Here is a 13,104-nt window from a genome sequence, read left to right as displayed (position 1 = left end):
ATAAGCTTATACTCTCTTTGTGAACAAGAGCAAGTAACCAATCTCTGATGAGATATTAATAAACATTATGAACTAGTCACAATGCTCTCTTTATCTGGCAAGAGAGAAAAGCAGTTGTGATTTAACCAGTGTCTACTTTTCACAATGGAATTTAGGTGGGCCGCATGCAACCCCATATATTCTACCTGTTTTATATTCAGATCTGACCTCTCACACGTACCTTTCAATAATATTCTAAAAATAGAACAATCACACCACTGAAATCTTAAAGCTAGGAGACAATGAATGATTAATTCCAAACAATGCGAATAAATACGCATCACATTTGACAGAGTTATCTGAATGCCAAAGGGTTAAATGTTTTTTTCCTAAAAGCACAGAACTGTATTTTTCGCTCCATTATATGTACCATTATCTATGTACGTGAATTTATGTAAAAGATCAGAAACTTTAACTTTACCTTTTCATGAATCTCTTGAGTTGATTGTGCATCACAGAACGCTACTGTAGCCACGTCTTTTAGTATTGGCATCTCTACAGAACAGTCTCTGCCGTCCAACAACGCAATCAGGGGTCTTTGGTGCATTGGTCCGTTCGGTATAGGACCGCGGACTGCAGCTGCAAAAGATATTGGAAAATGGGTCCAAGATGTATTTATAGTACAACAAATAATAGGACAACAATAACAATTTCTTGTATCGATAACAATTGATGAGGAAATAATGATAGTGATGATACTGACAATGAGGCCTCAATTCAACTGTGACATGTTTTACCAAATTAGGAAACAAGAAAATATGGAGCCAATTCTGAGCAGGATTTGAAGTTAAAGTTAAAAAACCTGGTAAAAAACATTAGAGTGTTGGAAAACAATATCTTGCAGAATTCTAGCTCTTTACGTTCAAATCCTGCTGAAGACAACTTTGCCTTTCATTCTTTCGGAGTCAATGAAATAGAGTACCAGTCAGGTTGTGAGGTTGATGGTGTCGACTAAACCTCTCCCTCGAATTCCAGGCATTACACCCATGCTAAAAATTATTATTATTATTATCATCTGATGAGATATTAATAAACACTAGCGGCGAGCTGGCAGAAACGTTAGCAGTATTTCGTCTACCCTTACGTTCTGAGTTCAAATTCCGGCGAGGTTGACTGCCTTTCATCCTTTCAGGGTCGATAAATTAAGTACCAGTTGCATACTGGGTCAATCTAATCAACTGGCCCCCTTCCCAAAATGCTTGGCGGCATTTTGTCCGTCTTCGCTTTCTGAGTTCAAATTCTGTATAGGTTGACTTTGCCATTCATCCTCTCAAGGTCAATAAACTAACAGTCGAGTACTGGGGTCGATGTAACTGACTTTTCCCCTCCCCCAAAACTGGTACCATTGTGCCAAAATCTGAATTATTATTATTAATAATATTAGGGCCATGAGCAGGGGCAATTGTTAGAGCATCAAGAAACACAGTTTGCAATATTTGTTCTGGTGGTGCTTTGTTACCACTGAAGTTGGCTTTGTCTTTCATCCTTTCAAAGTTGACAAAATAAGACACCAGTCAAGTACTAGGGCCAATGTAATCAACTAATCCCCTGGCCATCAAATTTCTGCCCTTGTGCCAACATTTGAGGCAAATCATCACCATCATTGTTTGTGTTGCTGTAATCTTTATTTTTAAGGCAGTGAGCTGGCAGAATTGTTAGGATGCTGGGTGAAAAGCTTAGTGGCATTTTGTCCATCTTTACGTTCTGAGTTCAAATCCAGCCAGGATCAACTTTGCCTTTCATCCTTTTGGGGTTGATAAAATGAGTATTGGAATTAATATAATCAAGACCCCTCACCCAAAATTTCAGTAGAAAGGATTATTATTATTATTATTATTATTATTACATATTTTTTCCAAGATGAGTTTATGATGAAATTTCCTTTTCTTTCTCTGGTATTTTTGACCAAGGATTGAACTTGGAACATTTATTTTTACCAACAGGCTGTGCTATTCAGAAGAACAATATTATTTAATGTACCTACGCAGTTGTCACCCATGCCAATAACCCCTCCCTGTCACATGGCTGAGACAAGTCTATAGCAATATGCGCTTTGCACAAAGCAAACATTGTTAGTGACATATATTTCTTTTTTTTTTCCCCTTGAGATGTGAGGCCAGCCAGGAGAGTGTGGAACTGACAGGCTTATCTAGACATTGGGGTTTGGATCAATCTTAGTTTCTCCCTCACCACCACCTAACTACCGGCTGTTTAAGCACGATTATATCTTAGCTGCCTTTTCCAGCAAAACTCAACCACTTTATGTTGCACTGTTCAGCCACTTTGATTCATAAAGCTCTGGGGAGGTAATACACTAAGTGAATTTCAATTGTAAACTTGGAGATGAACAACAACTGGACATTATGAAATATAAAACTTTTTTTTCTTCTAAACTTTAAAAATTTCAAATGACAAACTGTGTCTATGTAAGCTAGACTCTAAAGAAGTCACATATAGAACTGAAATGTGTTTAATCAAATTACACAGAAATAAAACATTTCATATTTCATCTACGATTATTATACCATGCTTATTTATATAAACTTAACATTTCTACGACCATATTTCTAATGAGATCACACTGTCCACGTGTTTCAATTAATTTCGAAAATAATCAAGAATTTGGAAGGATTTAATAAAATTACTTCTTACATAATTAAACCAGTGGGAAAACAACTGAATATAATAATGACATGTTTGCACATAAAAATTAGGACAGAAAGTTTTAATTTAAACATGAAGAGGTTAATAAAATGGATGGTTTTGCATCAAAGAACCAGAAGTGGTCTCTGGCGGCTGGTTATGAAAACAGATAAATAAGATTTCTCAGTTTTTCTTACTTTGTGATTACCGGTTTTATTTGGTTTATATTTTAATTTTCAATATCAAGCTGGCAGAATTGTTAGTACACTGGATAAAATGCTTAGCATTCTATACATTCTAAGTTCAAACTCCACTGAGGTTGAATTTGCCTTCTGTCCTTTCAGGGTCGATGTAATCAACTTAACCCCTCCTCAAAATTGCTGGCCTTGTGCCAAAATTTGAAACTAATATTTCTTTCCACTGTCATCAATCTCTTAGCTTAACAGTACAGAACGCTCAGCTGGAATTTGAGACGCACAGGGTTTGATTCTCTGTAGAGGCATGCTGGCCAATCTAAATAGAAGTGGTGAGCTGGCAGAATTGTTAGCATTCTGGACACAATGCTTAGCAGAATTTCATCCATCTTTCCATTTATGCTAAAATTCCGCCGAGGTCAACTTGACCTTTCACCTTTTCCGGGTCGATAAAATAGTACCAGTAGAGGACAAGGGTCAATGTAATCAACTTATTTCCTTTCTCAAACTTGCTGGCCTTGTGCAAAAATTTGAAACCAATATTTTGTTCAACTATTTTACCCACATATATTTTCTGCTTTTAGCAATTTCCTTCACTTACACTACATTTCCCCACTGTGCTGTTGTATCTCAGAATAATTACACAGATCATTGTGCCATCATTCAGAAAATTACTTTTAAAGCAAGAGGAACACTGAAACATGTTAATCGTGGTGAAAGGGAACAAGGCTGAGTATTGACTGGGTACTTGCTGTGACCATCTCAACCACAACAAACACCACTGTTTCTGAAAAGCCTTGAATTCAGAGCAAGGATATAGTTGATAATATAATATTAACTTCAGTACTCAATTGGTGCTTATTTTATCGATCCTGAAAGAACGAAGGACTAAACTTCCATTTAGAAAGTTTAGAGATACATCAATGTACAACATAGTCGCCCATAGCTTCTAGACTGAAGGCATTTCAGAATAAACAGTTCAGTCAATTTATGTTGAAGTGTTAAATCTTTCCAAGAACAGCAACACACTTGTCCACCACTAGAGTTCAATGGAATTCAATAATCCATAGACTGCCATGTACCTGACTATACTCCAGATGCTAGGCACCCCGATGTTATATTTGTACTTGGCCGAAGTCTAAACATTTTGGAGATCACGTCCAGTAGTTAACAGAAATTAGTTTTATCAATCCAGGAACAGCAAAAGGCAAAGTCAAACCTGATGAAATTCCCCCCCCCCCCCCCCCCCCCGAGATTTTAATTGAAAGCCTCAAGTGATTTATTTGAATACAGCAAGATGTTTTCACCAATGCTGTTACCTTTTTGTCCAATCTACTACCATATCTAACAATAATTATAATGTCAATGGCACACAAGTATGGTGTCTCATAGAAGAGTGAAAGAAAGACAAAGCAAAAGATGAAGGAAACTAGAGTGTGAGAGAGAAAGAGAGAGGGGAAGGGAGTATAATATTTACTCATTTCCACTGAGAGAATTATGTAAATTAGGTGAGAAACAGTTGAGCTGTTTTTGTTTTGGATATCTTTATACTGTTTTGAAGTTGGTTAGATCAAAGATTATGATAGTAACACATTGTTTACACAAGAGAGAGGAAAAATAAACAGTGTGTGTGTGTGTGTGTGTGTGTGTGTGTGTGTGTGTGTATTGGATAGGCAGTGTGGATCAGGGCAGGGTAAATACAGAATAAAATGGAAGAGATAGTGAGAAGAAGAGGAGAGGCAAGATCGTAGTTAGAGAGAGAGAGATGGGGAATAGAGATATGCGAGAAAGTAAGAGACAAGAGAGATGAGGGTAAGGTAAATGCAACAAGAGAGTGTCCACAGACAAAGTGAGATGAATGCAAGAGGAGTGCATGTGGAGAGAGAGAACAGGAGGAGCAAAGAGAGGTAGGCAAGAAGAATGTGCAGCAATGATAAAGATAAAGCAGCAGCTGGCGTGTGAATAGTCATTGTGTCTGCATTGACGGAGTGCAACTTTCCAAAGAGACAATAGGGAGAGTCATGTGAACAAAAGTAGGTGGTATGCAGGAGTTCAAGTTATTTATTGCTGTCAGCTCTAATCTAGCAGCCCTTTGATCAAAGATGTCCCAGCTGTGATCTTTCTATTTTATATTATTTTCTTTTTTCAGACAGTATATCTAGGATTACATAATGTGTCCATTCCGTCAAAACAGGCGAAAAGGAGTGGTTGTGGATAAAATTTGACCATTATTTCTAATATGGTCAGACAACTACAAGCATGCTCTCTTATCATTAGCTCTGAGACTCCAGCATTATTTGTATTTTAGTTTATCCATCAAATCTATGACAATAAAATAAACTAAAAAAAACAAAAAAACATTATAGCTATTTGTTGTTCAGTCAATTTACCAAGAACTACATTACGTAAACTTTCCTTCTTTTGTTAAAACATCAGAGCATGATTTGAAAAGAGGTTAGGGTTGTGATTTCCAGCAGCTCAAAACAACAGCATGGAGGTTCTTTCTCTTGCTGGTGCTGAGAAGCTCTAACTGTGAGATGATAAGATAACAGCAAATCCAATGATACAGTGCAAGTTCAATTCTCAGTGAAACCATCTGACTTTAATATCTAGTTTCCATAGCTGTGATTAAAGCTATAATACAAGCAGCTAGGAGATAAACTAGTTCAACCATGATGTCTCGCCTGTGACAACCAGACATGAGCAAGAGGGGGCAGTACATTTTCACAAAGGTGTATTTGTAAGCTAAAGACGCTAAGATGAGACACAATGGCCTACTTGCCACCATGTACAAATCACACAAAGGCAGGTTGCATAGACAGACTTACTTTCCTTATTTTAATGCATTTATATCCAGCCAGCTGTTGGCTTTTGCCAGAACAATTGCTCGGTTTTGGATACAGTGTGTGTACAGTGGGGCTTCCTTATTTATCATTAAATACTGTATAGAACAAAACCTTTGGCAAACTCTTTTCATAACTATACAAATGCACATCTGTGTGGGGTGCAATGTGTATTGGTGTGGTGTGTGCATGCACACACACACATGCTAACTTAAAACCAGCAGGATCAAGACATGCCTAATGCCCCATTTTCTTTTTGTTTTCAGCTTCATAAAGTGTTTTGTTACTGAAGTGTGTATATTAAACTGGCATATGCACCAACAATAACAAAAAACTCATCTCTGTATCATATTTAATGTGTGTATATAGATATATACACTGCTGATAGACATGATGCTGTGATTTTGTGAGAGAGAAAATCTCTTCAGAAACATGCTGTGTTAAAAACACAATATACACCAGAGGTTAATGATCATCATCCCAGCAGTGACCCACGAAGACCTCATGTTTTGGCTTCTTTGAACCTTGTGAATGGCATGTATTTGGTAGTCTACATGTCTACTTGAAATCTGTCCCCTCCAATGTATAAGAAACTGAAGAATAAAACACTCTTGGTTCACCTAAAACAAGCATTAGTAACTAACTGCTGGTGTATTTGGCGACAGTCTTGGTACCTACAGATATGGTGTGTTTGGCTAATTCACCAGAAAGGAGAAGACAGCCAGCAGTCGTTACTTCACGGCTACTGAAGGACGAACGTTTGTTGTAGTGAGCCTAATGTCTAGACTCAAGCTATTTTTTCAAAAAACATCGACAAAACTGTTCATGATAGACATAGCTTTACTGAAGGTACTGGTGTCAGGGTGGACTTGTTTCAACACTTTGTAAAAGTAGATAAAACAGCTTTCCTGTCTTTTCCTTCTCTTCTGCTTATCCCCAAAAGCATGCAGGTTTAACCTTAGTGATTTTCTTTGTTCCTTTAAGGGCTAAACATTAAATAGTTTGTTAGTGTTTAGAGCAAAACAACTGCTCTAATGAATGGGAAAAGTCCCTTTAGACCAGTGGTCCTTAACTAGGGTTCACATAAGATTTCGCTGTGAAAATTAACATGCAATGAATCGGGTAGACTTCTACAATGCACAAGATATTTTAATTTTTTAATACAATTCCTTATATTTTATTACAAAAATATAACAGGATTTTAAAAAATATTGAACGACTATAGGGGTCCAAAATAGGAATCAAAGGGGTCTATAGGCAAAAAGTGATTGAGAAACACTGCTTTAGACAGTCTCTAAGGTATCAAAGTTAGGTACCAATGGTCATTAAAATAGTCTTGATTTTATTTTTTTGCAATTCAAATGCTGCCATGCTCAGATTTGCTAATTACCCTCAATTTGAATGGAGATCATAAAACTGGAAGATACATTGCTAACGATTCTGCCAGTGCATTGCCTTAAGGTTTAATAGTAATAATAATCAACATATAACAAGCTGATACAATTAAATAACATTAAGCTATTGAAATGTTGAAAATCTTTAACCCAACAACTTCATTCATCTTTAGTAGAATTTTTTTTCTATTTCACATTTTCATTATATATATATATATATATATATATATATATATATATATTTTGCTTTCTTTCATTTCTCTTATTTTTTAATGAGAACGCAATTCTCTCCTGTTTACACATACCTCTTTTGTGCCTGAACTAACAATGTCACATTCACCTTACCAATCAACTGTATATAGTCGTTTTACCACAACTTATCCCCCCACCACCACCACTCAACCCAGCCTAACCCATATATCGATCCACTGTATCAGCACTCCTTCGTTCTCTCTCTCTCTCTCAATTGCTCTCCCACAAGCTCCTTTCACCACATTGCAGGAGAATTTCTCCCTGCCCTTTTTATTATGCTTAACTTTAGAATATACAACAGCTGTTACATAATGTGACATGATTCATAAGGTTAATTTATGTATTTTCAATTGAAAATGAAGGGAGTAAAAAGAAAGAAAAAAAAAACAGAAAAGAGTATTTTTCACTTTTTTTTTTCTTCTTCAATATTAATACAAATGAGTTTGCATGCAAACAGAAGATTTTGTTAAGAAAGTAGCAGAAAGAAAATAACGAGAACATAAAACAATGAAATAATACAAAATGAGATTTTAAATTTAATATCTTCCACTCATGGAGACCTTATTACCAAGCACTCGTGCACTCTTTTCTTTAACCTGAAAGAAATACATGTGTTGACAAAAAAAAGACTCACCAAGGGAATAAACAAACGTAGCAAATACCCAAACTAAACAATGCACAGGGAACTCAACAAAATAAAACAACAAAAACAAATAATCTTTGCTCATCATCGCCATCATTTTTAATGTCCAATTTTCCATGCTTCCAAGGGTCAGATGGAATTCAGATTCAGTGGAGCAGGTTTTCTATGGAAGGATGCCTTTCCAGTCACCAACACTCACTTGTTTCAAAACCAGTTGATATTTTCCTATGGCCAGACATATTTCCACAGATGACCAAAAGATGAACACTGCTTGCATGGCAGTGACTCTTGTTTACAACTATTGTAGAATGTCAAGACAAGAAGAAACAACCTCCTCACCGCATACACACATCCCTCTCTACACATGGCAGGCTTCTTTCAGTTTCTTTCTTACAATTACATTTCGACAATGTACAGCTAGTATTATACTGAGGGTGTTCCACTAAAAACAGATGAATCTTTGAGAATGACAAAAGCCATGCAACAACTTAAACAATGTACCACTAGTTATATCTTTACCTGTTGCCAGTCCCCACTTGTTTCTAAAAAAAAAGTAATATTTCCCCATAGCTAGACATGATTCTCACAGCTGCATGACAGTAATGCTCATTTACAACCATCACAAGATGTCCAGAAAAGGTACACACACATACACACACAAGCTTCTTTCAATTTCCATTTATCAGATCCATTGGCAAGGTGCAGTGCAACAGGACTGAACCCAAGACCACATGGTTGGAAAGCAAGCATCTCAACCACTTATACCCTCTCTCTCTCTCTCTGATACACACAGTAATATTTATCATACCAAAGTTCTTCATATTATCAAGTTATTTTTACAGAAATACTTCGCCACCTCTTTGTCAGATGCATATATTAGCTGTAACTTGTATGTTTACTTTATAATAGTTTATACACTCACATATCCACACATATATAGTGTAGGGCATTTTTTAAAAAACTAATTCAGAGCAAACATTGATAAAACAGTTGCAATAATTATGCCAGGAAATGCTCATGATATAATAATAAAACACAAACTAAGCTACAAGAAAGAAATATATAAAATAAAGATTCTGAAAATATTAAGACAATTGAAATTAAACACACACACACGCCTTGCAAGGAGAAACCATTCATGGTTTGTTGATGATAAAGTTGAAAACAATATCATTTATAACCAAGAAGACTACCGGTGATCAGCAATGGTAAAAATCTAGTCGATGATAAAAAATGGGGCATGATAGAGTGCTGCAAGAAAAGAGAATATCTTTCATTAGACACTAGTGAATGGCCCAGAACCATTTTGCAAATGGAGAGAGATACGTCTTTTCTTCAGGTCACATGAACAAACCTCATTCCTTTGTGTGAAAGATAACAAAGCAGCTAAATCCACTACAAATCATAACCCACTGTCTTATCAAAAGGAAGATCACATTAAATAATGTGGCTTTAGATGCACTATGTCTGAACAAAAAGATGAGATGGTCATGGCTGGAATGCCTTTCATTGATGCCTGCTCGTGTCATGACAAGAATGCTTACTCTATCAGAATTGGCATGAGGCTAACCAATAACTTTTGAACATATACAGAAGTGCGTCAGAAAATTAGTCTTCTTTTTAGAGATATTTTTATTCTTTATTTTGGGGAGAGTATACAACAACGACAACTGATAATATTGAAGGACTACACTACAAATTACATACCTGATCATCAAAAATTCAGAACCTACCACCACAGCCATTGGGTTAAACCTCCAGGCCAGGCACCTTAAACTGCTTCAGTTTGCCTGGCTGTCAAACTGGTTCCATCCCAAAATCAATGTGAAGAGTTTACACAAGACTTAAAATGAATGGCACCTATTATTGCAGCCATAGGCAAAGCACATGGTTCTGCTTCATAACCAGCTGACAAACAGGTCCTACCTAATCCTACTTCACAGACAGATGCATGACTCATAAGTGAACCATATCACAGCAACCATTCCGTTATGAAATTATCAAGTTTCATAATTCTGACTAGGAAGAACACAAACACGTCTTAATTAATGTTGTTTATTATTATCTTTTAAGCAAAGACATCCCAATCACATGCTATTTTGGAGAGAGAAAGAAAAAAAGGGCATTTCCAAAGGAATTAACAAAGGCCTTCAAAACTTCACACAAATTTATGTTATACTGGAATGTAGTGGGTGTTAGGAAGGATTAATATTTTGTTAAAGTTGTTGTTGTTATTATTATTATTATTAGCACAAAACATGCCACCAAAATCAACATGTCCACCTACACATACCACATTTAAAAAACAATATTCGTAAATTCTCTGCAAACTCTTACCATCTTGCTATCATTACAACTGATTTTACAAAGCAAATTTCAATTATGTCTGCTTATTACTGTTATGATAGAGAAGCCCATTTATAGCAATTCACTTTATTAAAATTTCCTACATTATATTTAAAACAAAAAAAAAAAACAAAACAAAAGATAAAATGAACTGAACTGATTTAAAGATTTTGGTATGTGTTTCATCCACAATAGAGCTGTTAGTGATATGAAGTACATCCAGCTGTAACAATAGTGAAAACTGAGAAATGAAGGCAGGAAAGTAGACGCAACACACAAAGGCTACACATCAATGATAGTAACTTTGAATGAAAACTGAAAGAGGGTAGAGCGAAACTATTTAGTCATGTATGAAACCTCTCAAAAGTTGGTGGCACAACATAATGCCCCACTGTATACTGTATAGTTGTTGGTGATAGGAAAAGCATCTAGTTATAGGAACCATGTCAAAAATGGAACGTATGAAAGCGGGATGGACTCTGCAAGCCTCATTGAAGGCAGCCCGTCTAGGAAGGCAGTAACTACAAACAGCTAATTAATATAGAGGAGGTCACTTCAGTCAAGTTGCAGACAATCATTCTAGTGATGGTGGCACACAATATCATGCACCCAGTCCACACTGCAGGACATGCACAACAGATCTGGCCAATTGTTCTCTGTTGTTGTTCTGCATGCATAATTCTGTGTGCCAGGTAACGATGACAAGAAGAAGAAAAATAAACCGTGGTGAATAGTAACAACTGCCAGCATGGAAAAATGGACTTAGAAGAATGATGCGTGCCAATGTTCATGGGTGAATGCAGATTTCAACTGCTTAACACCATGTGTACGCACAAATTTATATTCAAATGTTTGCTGTCTTTAACCCTTTAGCATTTAAACGGGCCATATCCAGCCCCAAATATTCTGTTTTATGTTTAACTCTGACCTCTCACACCTACCCTACAAGGACATTCTAGAAATAAAGCAATCTCATAACTGAAGTCTTGAAGGTATGAGACAATGTATGACTAATTCAAAGCAGTACAAATCAATAAGCATTACATTTGACAGAGTGATTTGAATGCTAAAGGGTTAAACGATGTGGAAATACTATCAAACTAATTAATAATGAGAATCATCTGCACTACAAAAATTTGTCAACAGATATATTGCATTAAGTAACACATTTTCATCACTGAACCACAGCTAAAATGTAATAAATAAAATAAGGAAAGAAAGAGAAAAAAAGTGTTTCTTTTTGAAACGAGTCAGTCAGATAAAGAAAAATAAAGAAAAGAAGAAAAAAGCACCAAAACAGCGGAAGATGGAAAAGAAAAATTACAACGGCAACATAAAACTGAGAAATGCAAGGAAAAAAAATTAAACAACAAAATGAAACGGTTAGCTTTGATGATTACTGAAGAGCTTATAACTGTTCCAACTTACAAAATAAATCTGAGCAACAAGCACCAATCAGCACAACAGTTTATTGTCCAAAGGTGGGACAAGAGGAGAGACAGAGGAAGAAAAATAAGGAGACAGAAATAAATATATTCATATATAGACACAAACAGAAATGGTTTATTGTTTTCAGTTTTTGGGTTTTTTTAATATATATATATATATATATATAATAGAAGAAGAAAAAAAAGGAGAGAAAGAGAGAAGGGCATCAAAGACGGTAGAAAATGAGAGAAAGGAGACAAGAATAAGGTACTAATACATATATTGAAACAAAAAAAAAGAAATTAAAATAGAGTGTAAGAGATATAGAAACAGAGGTTATTAAACAGAATATAAAAAGAGACAGAGTCAGGGGCAAGAAAAAGATAGGAGAAATAAAGAGCAGCACAATAGACAGAGCAAAGGCATTTTTTGATTTTAATAATGTAAACAAATGACGAACATACCCATATTATATGGCATTATGGACTTTCCGTTCAATGAGGCGTTCCAGTTATCTAAAAAGTTCAAGCAAAAGCAAATATGTACCCATTTCTCTCAAACCAATAATCAAATATATTTTTAAAACGGTTTCATTGTTTTTTTTTTTTGTCAGTTTTGTATTATTATCATTTATTTATTTATTTATGCAATACTTTGTGAAGAAACCACACCGGAGACTGGCATAACACAACCAGGAAAAGAGGGGGGGAAAGCGAAAAACAAAAAAAAAAATTTTACACCGGAAACAAGAGTGCAAACAAGTATGCATTAAAAGATAATTTCTTACAATGGTATTCCTGTTAGGGTTGTTGTTGTTGTTCTCTTGTTGCTTGCAATTTACACAATAAATGTAAATATTTTATACAATAAATAAACTAAATATTTAGTTTATTTACACAAATGAAATATGTCTATGACAAGGCCCAAGTTGTTACATCTAGCCATATACGAATGCAATAAAATTTAAACACACACACACACACTTTGTAGGCTACACTGCTTTCTTTTAAATTATTGTGGATTCCTATGATAAATATCATATCAATGGATTAGTAAGTATATTTGGTTTCTGAATGCAAGGTCAGGAGTTCAATTTCTGGTAGCACAGTGTATCCATGAGCAAAACAACACTTCATTTTGTATTGCTCCAGTCCTACTAAGCCAGCAGAAGCAAGTAGTACCAGTATTTTCAAAAGGCCAACCTGTCACATTCTATGTCACACTGAATCTCTCTGAGAACTACTCTAAGGGTATGCATGTTTATGGAGGGCTTAACCACACACACATTAATTTCATGAGAAGACTGTTCCACTGATCGGATC

The 13,104-nt window shown here is 35.7% G+C and overlaps 1 protein-coding gene across 28 annotated transcripts in view; it reads right to left on the bottom strand.

Moving 5' to 3' along the window:
- Nucleotides 1–13,104, bottom strand: part of LOC106874741 (C-terminal-binding protein) — a 203,928-nt gene that overhangs the window by 52,380 nt on the left and 138,444 nt on the right. For 24 of the 28 annotated variants that reach the window (XM_089363012.1, XM_089363020.1, XM_089363018.1 and 21 more), the window contains 2 exons: nt 12,247–12,297; nt 461–618 (listed from right to left, as the gene is read on the bottom strand). In XM_089363012.1, coding sequence (XP_089219138.1) covers nt 461–618; nt 12,247–12,297 — 209 coding nt within the window. The remainder of the gene's footprint in view (nt 1–460; nt 619–12,246; nt 12,298–13,104) is intronic. The other 4 variants (XM_089363035.1, XM_089363040.1, XM_089363039.1 and 1 more) reach the window with 1 other exon arrangement.

The sequence above is a fragment of the Octopus bimaculoides genome, chromosome 14, assembly GCF_046866305.1.
Source record: "Octopus bimaculoides isolate indiv1 chromosome 14, ASM4686630v1, whole genome shotgun sequence".
NCBI lineage: Eukaryota > Metazoa > Mollusca > Cephalopoda > Octopoda > Octopodidae > Octopus > Octopus bimaculoides.
This window is presented reverse-complemented; position numbering and strand designations above follow the sequence as displayed.